This window comes from Dermochelys coriacea, chromosome 24 (assembly GCF_009764565.3).
Source record: "Dermochelys coriacea isolate rDerCor1 chromosome 24, rDerCor1.pri.v4, whole genome shotgun sequence".
In the NCBI taxonomy this organism is placed as follows: domain Eukaryota; kingdom Metazoa; phylum Chordata; order Testudines; family Dermochelyidae; genus Dermochelys; species Dermochelys coriacea.
Genome location: NC_050091.1, coordinates 7,298,585 through 7,313,348, shown reverse-complemented (window position 1 = coordinate 7,313,348; position 14,764 = coordinate 7,298,585). Strand labels below are relative to the sequence as shown.

At 42.2% G+C, this 14,764-nt stretch overlaps 1 protein-coding gene across 8 annotated transcripts in view; it reads left to right on the top strand.

The window, feature by feature from the left end:
* Window positions 1-746: 746 nt before the first annotated feature.
* The window catches only part of ARNT (aryl hydrocarbon receptor nuclear translocator), a 44,592-nt gene continuing 30,574 nt past the window's right edge, over window positions 747-14,764 (top strand). For 2 of the 8 annotated variants that reach the window (XM_038382652.2, XM_038382651.2), the window contains exons 1-3: window positions 747-904; window positions 11,668-11,779; window positions 13,964-14,017. In XM_038382652.2, coding sequence (XP_038238580.1) covers window positions 880-904; window positions 11,668-11,779; window positions 13,964-14,017 — 191 coding nt within the window. In that variant the 5' untranslated portion in view covers window positions 747-879. The remainder of the gene's footprint in view (window positions 905-11,667; window positions 11,780-13,963; window positions 14,018-14,764) is intronic. The other 6 variants (XM_043502329.1, XM_043502327.1, XM_043502332.1 and 3 more) reach the window with 4 other exon arrangements.

The window sequence follows — 14,764 nt, the reverse complement described above, 5'->3', positions numbered from 1 at the left end:
GAAAAACCTGACAGAAGCCTGAAGACAAATGCCTCCAAAACTAAACCAAAGAAACGTGCCTGTGCAGATAACAAACTCAGGCACCAGCAGCCTCACCAAGGGCTGAGAGTTCCCATGCTGGAGCCCTCCACTGAGAGCAGCCTGCTACCACTGCTGGGGTGAGTGCAAAGGTTGTCACATGAATCCCTAGTTGGTGTGTGCGTGTGCATGCACTGAGCCCCACATTGTCGGGGGGGAAGGAAGGGCTCAGCCCCAGGTGTGGGGGAAGCACATCATGGGGAACGGGAATGGCTCAGCCCCAGGTGTGGGGGAAGCACATCATGGGGGGGAGGGAAGGGCTCAGCCCCAGGTGTGAGGGAAGCACATCATGGGGGGGAAGGACTCAGCCCCGGGTGTGGGGAGAAGCACATGATCCACAGGTGGGGGCGGTGAAAAGCTCAACCCAGGGTGGAAGGGGGGGGCTCAGGCTCGGACACAGGACCCCCCCTCTCGGGGGGGAGGGTAAAACCCGGCTCCTGGCCCTTTAAACCCTGCCTTACGCCATCCCAGTGACGTCAGCCAACTACACACCCTCACAACAAACTCGCCCTTTAAGTCTTTCCCAGCAGAACGCCCCTCTCTGGCCACGCCCCCGTATGCGGGAGGGGGCGGAGCGTGCGGAGACAGCCTAACAGATGCTCCGGGTGGCTCCGCCTCTTTCCCCTCCCTGCCCAATGGGGGAAGGGCCAGGGAGCGGCTCCCGCCCCCGCTGCCCGCCCTCCCTCGGATGCCGAGCGAGCAGGCTCGGTTGCGCCGCAACGGGGCGGGTTTTCCTGCGCCGCCATCTTGGAAGTGGCGGTGGGACTGAGCGAGCGGGCTGTGGGGGGCGGTCCCGGGCCCATGGCAGCCGCCGCCGCCAACCCGGGTGAGTGCAGGGCCCGCCCGCGCGTGGCAAGGGGGCCGGGGACCCTACGGGGGCTGGGGCAGGGGGATGAGAGAGGGGCCTGGCGGAGGGGGCGTGACTGATGAGGGACCTAATGGACAAGTCTTGGGGGGGGGAAGGGAAGGGGTGACCTGGGGGGGAAGGGAAGCGGGGCGGGCTGGGTGCCAGGGATGTTTGTGCTGAACTCAAGGTAGTGGAGTTTAGAAACTCTAGGCCTGCGAGTTGGGGTTGGGGTGGGTCCCCCTCCTATTTAAACTTGGGGGGGGGGAAGGCTTAGCTGGGGCCTTTAACGGGGAATACATGAAGTGGGGCTGAACCTACTCCTCTTCCCCTCAACGAATCCTCCCCTGTTTTTCCCTTCTGCACTTCAGTGTTGTGCACCGTGTTGGGTTGTGTTGCTGACTAGCATGTGCCTAAGTATACCCCGCTTCCCTTCAAGGTCCACATGTGCATACAGACCAAGCTGTGAAAAGAAAAGGAGGACTTGTGGCACCTTAGAGACTAACAGATTTATTTGCGCATAAGCTTTCGGGAGCTACAGCCCACTTCATCGGATGCATGACCAAGCTGTAGGCTCCTATGTCTCTCTTTATTTGTGAAATGATTGCTGGTTGGCGTGCTGTAGGTGCACTCCAGAGAATTCTGTTTTTTTATTTGTTTTTTTTTAATGGCTAATATTGGGGTGGTGTTTCCAGATCTTTTATGTTGTATGTTGACTTGTTTTTGCCCTGGCAAGACACAAAATCTACTGACAGGTTTCAGAGTAGCAGCCGTGTTAGTCTGTATTCGCAAAAAGAAAAGGAGTGCTTGTGGCACCTTAGAGACTAACAAATTTATTAGAGCATAAGCTTTCGTGAGCTACAGCTCACTTCATCGGATGCATTTGGTGGAAAAAACAGAGGGGAGATTGATTTACACACACAGAGAACATGAAACAATGGGTTTATCCTACACTCTGTGTGTATATCAGTCTCCCCTCTGTTTTTTCCACCAAATGCATCCGATGAAGTGAGCTTATGCTCTAATAAATTTTAGTCTCTAAGGTGCCACAAGTACTCCTTTTCTTTTTACAAAGTCTACTGTTGCTAATTGCTCAAAATGTAAGGACTTTGCATTTTGTAATTCATAGCAATAAAAACGATATCCTATTTCATCATTTCTAAACGGATTGGCAGGCAAAACTAACAGCACACAAGGGCATGAGTGGAGTGTGTACTCTGCTTCTGGCTTTTTCTCTTTGTAAACTCTGATTTACAACAGGAGCTCTTTTTGTCTGGGTGTAGGGGGAAATCTGGTACTTCTGATACTTGCTGATTTAAAATGGAATCTTTCACACCTCATTGTAGATTTCTGGCTAAAATCTTCTCATTTGTATTGTTGTATATCTGCCATAAGTTCCTTGATGTCAGTGAAGTTATTGTTGATTTACAATGTTGTAACTGAGATCAGAATTTTGGTCTCTGCTTGTGTTCCTTTGTGGTGTTTTCTGTATATTCTTATTTGTGGCTTGAGCCTGATTAGGGGTCTTGGGCTGAGAGAGTTCAGGTTCATCTAGTACTGTTCCATAGAATGAGAATTTTACCCTTCAAAATTCTAACTAAAAATAACTTGCATATAGTAACCTTTTGTGGCTTTCAAGATCAAGAAAGCATCTTGGGTCTTTAGCTTGTGGTGATCTTGAGGCGAGGGTGCAGCACTGACGTTTAGAAATACGTGGTTGTGGTTTCGTATATAAAGAACTGAAATTTTACAACAGCCTAAAGCTAGAGTTGCCCATAATTGAGTCATTGATGCTTGTGTTGCCATTCAGTCAGAATATCGCAACTGAGATTGAAACGGAGACCCCGATCATGCAAATACTTACACACGTGCTTAACTAATCAATGAGACTCCTCAAAGTAGTAAAAAATTAAGCATGTACATGTTTGCAGGATTGAGGCCTTATTAAAGATATTGCTCCTTTCTTGTCTGCTTGGACTATTGTTGTATTTTAGTGTTGAATTTTGTTCTCTTTCAATTTCACGAGCAAAAGAGGTGTAGTTAAATCCACAGCAATAATTGCTTGGTGCAGTAAAGCTAGAGAAAAAACATTTTGTAAACCAGACTTTGTAGCACAGTAACATTTCTTTGAACTACAAAGGAAATACTCAAATGAGTGTTTTGTATTGTTCACACATGACACAATGTTTATGCAACTTCATCCTGCTGAGTTGCATGATATTTAGCATTATAGAGGCACTCTTTAAACATTACTAAATTCACATGTCAAGAACAAGTTTTCCATCTGTGGTTAAGGTTTATAACTGCATGGCTGCAGTTTGACAAGCAGAGCAATAATAGCTTGTTTCTCTAAACAGGAAAAATTATTTACTCTCTCTGTAAGCATTCATTGTATACACAAGGATAATGTTTGTAAGATAAATTATTTGTCAGCTGCTGTCCTTGCAAACTTTGACCCCTTTTTTCCCCTTTGGTCTTAAAAAGTGGACTACAAAGTTCAGGTGAGTCAGTGCATATTTCTGGGCTTAACTCAATGTCCTCCTATTAAGCAGGCTGTGAGTGTGGTGATGGGTAAAACTGGTCACAAAATATGTTGCAATTTACAACTTGTTAAAAGCACAGAAGTTTCAACATTAGGGCCCAGATCCTTAAGTTCTGCACAGGAAGACCACTGTGCCCTTGTGGACCCTCACTGACTTCACTGGAGTTCTGCAGGTGCAGGGTGTGTTTGTGCCAAACGGCTTGCAGAATCAAGTCCCAAGCCTGTTTAGTGGAAGCATTCAGTGCACGTTTCTGGGCTTAAGTCAATTTTCACATTAGCCTTGCTGTTCATAAGTTCTTGTGTTTCAACCTAAGCAGCAAGCAATAACGTATTGCTGAGTAGACTACCTCTTTTCATTTAAAAAGAAGTACTTCTCACATATTAAATTTCTCTGTCAAGCACCATATCTTTCCACCAGTCAGTCCCCCAGCAGTTAATCTATGGCTCCCCCATAGTTTAAGGTTTCATTGCAATTCTCTTCAGCCATTTAAATCCTTCTTTCATTAAGCATAGTATCTTAAGGATAATTTTTAATGACATATTTTGGTTGTTGGTACGATTTTTGATTGGAATAGTGGAATAACATCCCAAGAATAAAAGGGAATAGTGAAAGGAAAAAATGCCTTTCAGATGAAAGTATACAGTGAAACCTGCTTTACTCAAATCAATCTACAAACTTAATATGTTTTTGGATTATGGGAACACTGTTAAGGTCAATAGGACAAATATTTGACCTTCTAGTTTTGTTATGAACCTCCATTCCCTGTTGTGCATGTCTGCTTTTTTAGTCTTGGCAGTAAAATGAAAGCTACAAGGTTTATTTGTTGTTGGATTCTTGTTAATGTCACCTTCTTTTCCTAAGAGCCTTGGTAAAGCATGGGGGTGTAAACTGTATCCTGATTCATAATAAATGCACAGCTTTCTTTCTTTATTTTTTAAAATATGCTCTTTTTTAAAATGAGGTGCTAAAGGTGACCAAGACATTTGGAAAACATGTCACTTTTAAGGGTAATCCAGGGTTTTTTTGATTGACTTATGTTCAGGTTTCCTGTGATTTCTTTCCTACCCTCCCTAAACTGTGGAGACCTATTAACATGGGCTTTATTTAAATGAAACAACACCAGTATACAATTCCCTTCTTAAGCATAGTTATGCAAACCAATAAAGTCAGGCACACTGTCCGAACAGTAAAGCTTGCAGTTCTGAGAGTGAAATAGAAGAATGCAATAATCAAGTCTTCTAACTAGCTAGACCTACCGCTCTGTTGTAGCTACTCTCATATACTGATCGGCTTTTTTGTAAACTTCCTTGCTGTTTCCATACCTAGCCTATTGTCAAGTTTTAGTCAAATAAGTCTTGTGCTAAAATATGCAAAACTGATACTGAACTGGCTGAATTGGCAAGTGCAGAGCTCTTAAAGTACAAAATTCTGAATTCAGCCATTCTGTCTTTCAAGTTTTTACTTCTGTGATATTCCACCATTTTGATGCCACCAGTTGAGGCAACCTCCTACACAAACAGAATTGATGTGCAAATCTGGATATTCAATTTTAAATTCTAGAAGAGAAGGAAGGAACTGAAGGTCATGTTCCATCAGTTATGTTTCAGCCTCTTCCTGTTCTGGACTGAAGCTATGGTGTTTTGTATTTGCAGTCAGTCATATTGGTTAGAAATGCAAAAGATTCATAGCTTCTCTGCATTTTGTGTGTGTTTTTGTTTTTTTGTGGTCCTGGTTTTGTGGTGGTCATTTGATATAATGGGTGTTGAAGGCAAACATGTATTGCTTCTGGATGGAGCTGATGTTGAAGAGCTGCTGGAAAGGCTTGGAAGAAAGACTTGAATCTTATCATTCTGGCTTTGTTTCTCTGATAACGATAATGTAAAATAGATCCTGTTTGCAGGGTCATGGAAGATCTGCTCTTCTGCTGTGGCAGACAAAAGTTTCTCTCAGTGAGGCATTTGATCTTGCAGAAAGTTGATTTCTTCACACTTAAGAACATGACTCTTTTTCCTGTCTTGCTGCTTAACTCCTGACAGTGTTTACAATTTACTTCGATAGAATAATGCTCTCATTGCTTCAGTTGATCTGTTACTTCAGACTATTCAAATGCTTGTTTCCTACCGCTTCATCTGTAGGCAGCTTTAGTCAAAACTTCATACACTGATATTCGATAATCACTACTTTTTAGTTTCCTGTATTGGTCAGCGACTTCCAAGTTTAATACAGTGAGAATAAGAAACTACTTAATGAAGTCGAAGTCAGTGCTGAGGACTGAAAAGGATGAAGAAGCCAGTGGCATGCCCAACCTTCATTTCACATTTCTAGGTTAGCAACATCCTGAACAGTTCATAACTCCACCGTTTTCCTCTTGTGACCATTGATTCCACCCACTAGCCATGTCCTCCTTTTCTGTCTCTCCATCCGTTTCCCTTCACCTCTAGGCTCTTGGGTAGTTTTATAACTTTAATGTTCCCTAAGGCACCATAAACCTTGATCTCATCCCTTCCCTTCTAATTTCAGTATAAAATTTGTATTCAGACTAAGATTGGAAAAAAGACCGGAGCTTGATGAACATTTGAAAGGGATTTGTTATGTTCATATAAATATTTCCAAATGACAAAAGTTCTCATATTTTTAACACACAATTTTGAAAGAGGGTTTTTCCCCCCCAGGTGAAGGGAACAAAAATAGGTTTTCCACAACCCTTTTTTATCCCTTTAACGCTTAAATATGGGACTTGTCCTTCTGTAGCACTTTCTAGCCTCTGATCTCAAGGCACTCTACAGACTTGGTTTTCTTAAGCCTCACAGCCGTCCTCTGAGGTAGGCAAGTGTGCAGTGCGGTTCCAGTTTTTACAGATAGGGAACAGGCAAGGGGTAAAGTGACTTGCCCAAATTCATATAGTGCATCTGTGTTAAAAAACAAACAAACAAAACCCTGAAGCCCTGTTTTTAGCTCTCAGTCCTGGCAGTGGCCCTGGAAATTCAGTGAACATTCAGACAGACCAGAAAGGAGCTTTGTTTAAAAAATAATAATAAAATAAAAAAAAATTGCTGTTTTGCTCGTAAATCAGTCTTAAAAATATACTGTCATTTCCTTCCTCCGTCTTTAACCGGAAGTTCCTCCCACTTTAGTAAAACAGTGACATACAGTGTCAGTTTCAGGAACTCCAGAAATGCAAATATCATGGTTTAAACAGGAAAAAATTACATGTACCATAAAGCCAACAGCTCCTTGAGCAGCCACATATACACAAGTTTAGACAAAAAGCAAACTCCTCCTTCGAGATTTCTTCTAAACCACTTAAATTACCCTCAAACCGAGGATTAGGTTTTACTAAACAAATGAAACAACATCAACACCATATCGCTGAGTACTATATGCTTTAGATCTCGAGACAGGAGAAGTTGTATATTTAAAAAAAAAAAACAAACAAACCAGATTCAAAACTATTTTGTTCCCCAAACATTTAGGCAATCAAAACATTTAAGAGCCTTATGCAGCAATAGGCGGTCTAGTCACCGGAAAGGATGTTTTTTACTAAAACGTAGGGCTGGAAGCTCCAGGTCTTTCCAGATACACCGGGAACTCCTCGCTTTGTGGGAAAATTCCTTGAATAGGTTTTATTTTTTAAATATCCATAAAAGTTTGACAGGAAACATAGGTAAGAACCTAACCACCTTTTGCCCTTAATCTCCTTTGCCATATTGAATTCACCTGCAGAATGGGTTTTTCATGCTGACAAAATTTTGGGGCTTTTAGTAAGGCGTCATTTAAAAAAAAAATGAAGTACCCTCTTTTGTTGTTATAGTTAGGTATTTATATCTAGAATTCCCATGCTATTGATAAGGCTGAAAATAATGGCGCTGCAAATTGCCAGGTTCAATCGTTATTTATTCCACAGAGAAGTCACCATTGGTAAATTCTACAAATTGGCATAGCCTTGCTGTTATGATATGCAGCGGTATTAACCAAACTCAGGTTAGAGGTGCAAAAGAGACTAATGCAGGCTAGCAGTATATTTTGGTCAAATGTTTGGGGAGAACTGTATGTACTGTTTAAAAATGCTTTGGAGTATTAGGCTCTAATCTCTTTGAAATCATATCACTTGCATTCTCGCACAAATACATAGCAAAAAAATGTTTCCGACAATTAACAATGACAGTTGTTAGGATATCTTTTTGCTATGTGGGGAGTGATTTTTCTTACAGAATGGCTTTAAAAATCCCCCAAAGCTAGTCTAGCTATGGAATAGATAATGCATATTTCATGCCCAAAATATCTAACATAAGCGTCTCGATTGATTTGTGGCTGTGTGCTCATTTTACTCCGAATGGATGGATTTTGTTATGGTTCATGACAAGATTTCTTGATTACAGTACTCTTGGCTAGCTAATTACAATAATTTTATGATCTACTGTGATATGAAAACTTACATAGTGTGTTGTATGCTGTGTAGTATAATTGCAGCAAGAGAACAAAAAAAATATGCTGACTGCAGTGTCTGTAGTACTGGAAGCTGCCAGAGGCTTACTACTTTATTTGTAAAAAGAAAAGGAGGACTTGTGGCACTTTAGAGGCTAACAGATTTATTTGAGCATAAGCTTTCATGAGCTACAGCTCACTTCATCGGTTGCGGATACAGACTAACACGGCTGCTACTCTGAAACCTACTTTATTTGTATTGCAGTAGCACATAGAGGCTCTAATTGAGATCAAGGTTCCATTGTGATAGGCGCTGTACAAGCTCCTAGTAAGACAGGAGCCCCAAAGAGCCTACAGTCTAAATAGGCAAGAGAGAGTGGGAAGGGAAATGGAGACGCAGAGAGGAGGCTTGGCAGAGCCAGGAATAGGTCCCGGAATGAAATCCTGGCCCCATTGACTTCAGTGGCAAAACTCCCATTGATTTCAACTGGGCCAGGACTTCAGCTCGGTCTCTTGAGAGTTCCAGTCCAGTGTTCTATCCAGCCTCTGTCTCCCCTATCCCAGCTGGTCTGATGAGGCAGAAGTGTTTTTTCACCTTCAGAGCATGCTGCAAGGCTCTGTTTGCCAAGGCTGTAGTTGGAGCGTCAGGCGGGATTCTTTAGTTGGAGCGAAGAGCTACTTTGGTTGCTTTCAGAGTAGCAGCTGTGTTAGTCTGTATCCGGATGAAGTGAGCTGTAGCTCACGAAAGCTTATGCTCAAATAAATTTGTTAGTCTCTAAGGTGCCACAAATACTCCTTTTCTTTTTTTGGTTGCTTTGTCTAACACTGGGTTAACAGTGTAGTGAGGTTGGTTGTAAGTGAGCCTAGAGATTGGTGACACATTATAAAAATGTGAAAGATAAATACCTACCTAGTGCCCGATGTACACTACAATTCAAACCATGGTAACTAGAACAGTACTCCAACACTTTTCTTGCTAGCAATGCACTTGCATAATTTCTGTGTAGAGCAGGCCAATCTGAACAGTGATATTAGCCATTTGACAAAGCATACTTTGTGCTCCATAAATAGGCTTGGCAGAATTAGATTTGATTTTTTTAAAATAATTTCAGTGAATATCATCAGTGGGTTTTTAAAGCATTTTTTTTTTTCAATTTAAGTTTTCACTGTTGCAGGAAATTGTCAGGGGAGTCGTACAATAGCTATTTAGTGATGGTAGACTTAGATTCAAAAAGTTAGTTTTATAACCATTACATTATAAATTGTCAACATCATATGTCAAAATACACAAACTAAATAGCTGAAATCAAACACTAAAGTTCTCGAGCAGCATTTTTCTTATTCTGCCTGTCTGTAAATTTTAATGGAAATATTTTTGGGGGGTTTGCATGTGTACAGTGAAATTGACATTTACTGATTAAAAATCTAATCCTCCTGAGCCCATCTATAAAATAGCTTAGGGCACAGAGCAATCCTCTTTGAGGGCCAGGGAAATCCTGCTTAGTGCCAGTGCACAGACTGCTCTCAAACCCAGTGCCTAAGCTTGCAAGTAACTGAGAACCCTCTACTCTTATGAGAGTTGAAAGTTGTTGATGTATAATAGGCTTGGCCCCATAGTTTGAACTGTGAGTGAAGAACTTAAAAGCTTTTTGCTGATGCGTTTTAGATCGTTTTCAGGTAAGAATTGTTGTATTCATGTCTTAAATCTTTCATATTACCATTTTAAGCATCTTGTATTTCAGGTGTGGAACCTTTTGTAGAAGTTTATTTCAATATCAAGTACCACAATCTCTGAAGACCATGGCCATTTCCTCCCACAGTTCTTCTCTTTCCTCTGGTTCCCTTCTATTTTATAACCTAATGTAACTTATCCCAGTTAAATAACATGCAAAAGATTTTTAGCTCCAAAAATGGTCCTAGTTAGGAGGAGTAATTTTATGCCTTGTTTAGCCAAAGAACTATTTCTAGGTGAGGCTTCAGAGTAGCAGCCGTGTTAGTCTGTATTTGCAAAAAGAAAATGAGTACTTGTGGCACCTTAGAGACTAACAAATGTATTTGAGCATAAGCTTTTGTGAGCTACAGCTCACTTCATCGGAAGCCTTAACTTCATCGGTTTGTGTGACTTGCATCTTACCATAAAGTTTTCAGTCTTTCAGTTTAAAAACGAAAACTCAAACCATGAACTCATCCCATGCTGAACTTTGATTCAGTAATCCTTCAAATGGGTGGGCAGTAGGCAGGTTGGGTCCTTTGTTGCAATGCTTAGATGCTTTTCCCATTATGCTATTACTGTGAATGTCCTTCTCTCTCAAAACCACAAACTTAGGGTAGATTTGGTTTGCCCAAGATCTTGTTTTTTCCCTCTGATTTATTTTATTGAAGCTTTATATCATGCAGGCAGCTTAGTTACTGGCTTTTTTAAAGCAAGTAATGTAATTAACATATTCATTTGGCGGTTTATATGCTTGGACACAATTCTTACTAGGGGAATGAACCATGAATATGTTATAATGGGGCAGGAAACATCTCATTAAATTTAATTAACTCAGCTCTATACAAAATGTGAATAATTCAACTGGCTTTGAATTCTAACATGCATATTTTAAATCTGGCTCATTTCTTGTTCTCGCAAGTTGCTCTAGGTTAGAATCTTTACTTCAGCCTAGAGGGTTTGCAGCAAAAACCTTAGTCTCCCCTTAATAAGAACTTATACTATGCACTTCTTTCAGTAAAAGGAAATCGCTTCTCTGGCACCAAAGAAGTGTGGCACCAAAAATGGGGACAATGCGGCTATGTCAAGTATACTCCCTCCTCAGTTGTTCTGCCATTCGATGGAGGCACGTGGTTAATATATTTATGTTCAGATGGAGTCAATGCTGTTTAGCTTTGTGTTTCAGCATGATTACTCAGTGTGAAGTTATATTGGAACTGTAGAAGCAAGCAGGGATTATTAGATAGCTTCGTAAAGGACAGACAGATCTTTTTGACTTGATCACCAGTTTGAATCCAGCCCAGATTGGTAGTGATCATAGCTGCTGCTGTTCCATGTTTGGCTTATTTTGGAAATGAGTCGCTGATGATAGGTAATGAACAAGAGTGGTGACGGGTGTTAAAATTGGCAATCCCACTAGTGAGGCTGAGGATTGAATGGTTTCAGGATGTCTCCCTGGTCCAATTCAGCACAGTTACTTACATAATAAAACTCCACTCTTCTGCCATGTTTCATCTGTAGATTTCAAAGTGTTCTGCAAACATTAGTTTAACTGCCTAACATCCTTAAGTCGTGTCCATAAGAAAAATGCATGAAAATATACTTCCTAGTGCCAGCTCTAACATGAGTTTGATTCTTTCCCCAATTGAGTTTGATTCTTTCCCCAATTGTATTAATCATTTTAGTAGCTCACAGCTTTCTTTTCCTCTCCCTTCTGCATACCAGAGTGGGGCCAACTAGCATTTGAGTCCGTTTCTGCTTCCATCCATGACCACACCAAGCTCCTCCTCCTCCTTAAAAGGAGCACATCTTTTAGTTTGAGGATCTGAGCTTTTGATCTTATGAAAACAGCATGTGCTTAGAGCTTGAAATGTACCCTTAATACAGGCTCTGGAGAGGAGAGCTAGATGAGAATACGACTTGTATGTTGTATAAAGTCTATCCATTTAAATAGATTATGGACTTAACTGCATTGGGGCTTTGATTTAATCACTTCTAATGGATAACACGCTTCAAAATCTGAAACATAGCGAGACTGGCATCATTGCTTTTTCTCTCCTGCTCAGAAATGGCATCGGATGTTCCCTCTTTGGGTGCAGCAGTTGCTTCTGGGAACCCTGGACCTGGTACACAGGCTGGAGTAGCCATTGTCCAGAGAACAAACAAGAGACGACCAGGGTAAGTTGTAATAACTAAAAACCCAGTAAGCTCCTTGAAACAGTGTCTACTCCTTTGCAGAGCAATTTGTGTAACGTAGCAAGGAGTGGTCAGCCTTGTAATGAGGAAACTTCCTTTCCGTTGAAAGGATTTAACTATGCTGGAGCTGCGACGACGTAGCCATGTTAAAGTGCTGCCACGGCAGTGCTTTAACGTCAGTTGTGTAGACGTACCCTTAGTCTATTTATCTTGTTGTTGTCTTTTATGCAAACCATATCCCCAAATGCCCTAAGTTAACATGATTCGAGTTAAAGGGTGCAGTCAAAAATAAGGTGAGTTTCTTAAGCCAAAAGAGAAAAGATGTCTTCAGCCAAGGCTGGGAATGACATGGAGGTCACTGAAGCACAGATATAAGGAGTCTGCTCCAAAATATGGTAGCTGTAAAGGAGAAAACACTTCTGCTGGTGCAGAAGCTGAGGCTGTGGGAAGGGATGGAGAATGCCAGTGGATCAGTAATGCTCCTGCAACGCCTTTCTGCTGAGACTCTGTAGGGAGAGGTTTATTATAGTGGTAGTGCTTGCGCTGCAGTTTTATTTTGCTAAAATACCTTTGCAAATTGAAGGGACAGGGAAAGGACACTTGAATAGTTTCTCTTAAAATGCCCATTGCTGGTAAAATCCTCTTCTTTTCAAGCTGACTAAAATGTTTCCCCTACCAGCTTTGCTCTACGGCTCCAGCACAGGTCCCTCCCACTCTGCCTCCTACTTGTTCCTTGCATTTTATTTACAGACTTGTACGCAGCTGAGCTGGTTCTGTATACCAGGTTCCAACTTGAAACGAAGCAAAGTGACAACTCTTTTTTTCCCCCTCCCATGCACACACACAAAGTAGTTACAATCAAAATGTTGGCCCGTGTCTAACGCAGTGATGCCACCGAATATCACTAAGAATACAAACTGTACAGTTCAGACTTCACTAACTCTTGTTTCCTTTTCCCTTTTTAAACTAAAGGAAACGTGACTATTTTAAAGTTGCAAAAACCAAATTCTCCAGTTGGAGACTGCCACTTGGATTAGATGAGGGTGTGGGTGGTGCCGGGAGTGATCTGCTTTATCAGATCACTCACTGTTCTGAATCACCCACAATACTTGGAAATGAAGGTTAATGCATAGAATCATAGAATATCGGGGTTGGAAGGGACCTCAGGAGGTCATCTAGTCCAACCCCCTGCTCAAAGCAGGACCAATCCCCAACTAAATCATCCCAGCCAGGGCTTTGTCAAGCCTGACCTTAAAAACTTCTAAGGAAGGAGATTCCACCACCTCCCTAGGTAACGCATTCCAGTGTTTCACCACCCTCCTAGTGAAAAAGTTTTTCCTAATATCCAACCTAAACCTCCCCCACTGCAACTTGAGACCATTACTCCTCATTCTGTCATCTGCTGCCACTGAGAACAGTCTAGATCCGTCCTCTTTGGAACCCCCTTTCAGGTAATTGAAAGCAGCTATCAAATCCCCCCTCGTTCTTCTCTTCTGCAGACTAAACAAGCCCAGTTCCCTCAGCCTCTCCTCATAAGTCATGTGTTCCAGTCCCCTAATCATTTTTGTTGCCCTCTGCTGTACGTTTTCCAATTTTTCCACATCGATCTTGTAGTGTGGGGCCCAAAACTGGACACAGTACTCCAGATGAGGCCTCACCAATGTCGAATAGAGGGGAACGATCATGTCCCTCGATCTGCTGGCAATGCCCCTACTTATACATCCCAAAATGCCATTGGCCCTCTTGGCAACAACGGCACACTGTTGACTCATATCCAGCCTCTCGTCCACTGTAACCCCTAGGTCCTTTTCTGCAGAACTGCTGTCTAGCCATTCAGTCCCTAGTCTGTAGCGGTGCATGGGATTCTTCCGTCCTAAGTGCAGTACTCTGCACTTGTCCTTGTTGCATGGCGAAGGTGATCTCATGCCAAATGGCCTTCTGCACCATTGCACACTCCATTTCTGACAAGTGCATATGGGAAGCCCCCTGTCCGAATTTCCTGGCTCTTCTCAGTACTACTGTAATGTGAGGTTGTTTTTAATATTAGTTTCAAACAAATTCTGCATCTTTCCAAGGTGCAGGTTGCAGGGCTGACACTGGATAACCAGCCTGAAAGGAGAAACCATCTCTGATAATGGTGCTTCTTCTCCTGCTTCTGTTTTTCAGGCTTGATTTTGATGATGATGATGATGATGATGAAGGGAACAATAAATTCCTCAGGTGAGGCTGCTCTTTCCATTCATACACTCGTTAAAATATACAAAACTGATGGTAAAACATGAGGTGAAAACACTCTTTGCACGGGGAGGGCTTCCCTCCCATCACTGGTGGGAGTGGGGTTTACCCTCTTTGGAGGAAGGCACAGCAGCCCTCCTTGGGTAGGGGGATCTGCAGTAAGACAAGGTCTGTTGGATGGGGGTGGGGAGAACACAAATGGTCAGCATCTAGGGTAAGTTAATCAAAACAAGGAGACTCAGATAAAATGGTTTCTCTTCACACATCCCTGGTGTGCGAAAGCACTAGAGATCTCAGAACAGTATCTGTCCTCCTGCATCCCGGTATGCTATCATATCGAAACCCACTGGAGTGAGCCAAAGAGACAGCGTTAACTGTCTGGAAACTGGACTGGTGTGTTCATTCACACCATGCAGTGGTATTTTGGGTAGCTTTCAGACAGGCAGACAAGATAGTGTCCTGTCATATGTTCGGTTGCTGTCCTCTGCGTTCGAGTATTCCTGTTACAATGTCTAAAACAAAAATGTCCGCTAGTAGCGATTCTTGATGAGCCACGACAACACTGGTACTAGCTGTACAGCAATACATCACTCTGTTATTTCAGTTGATAAGATTAAGTATGGCACTGGAGAAACATCCTGCTGGTGTAACGAAGTGGCTAATGGGGGAAAGCAAATGTGATTTAACTCCTTTTAGATCTTTCAAAGGCGAGTTAAGCAGCTGTTGAGTGTT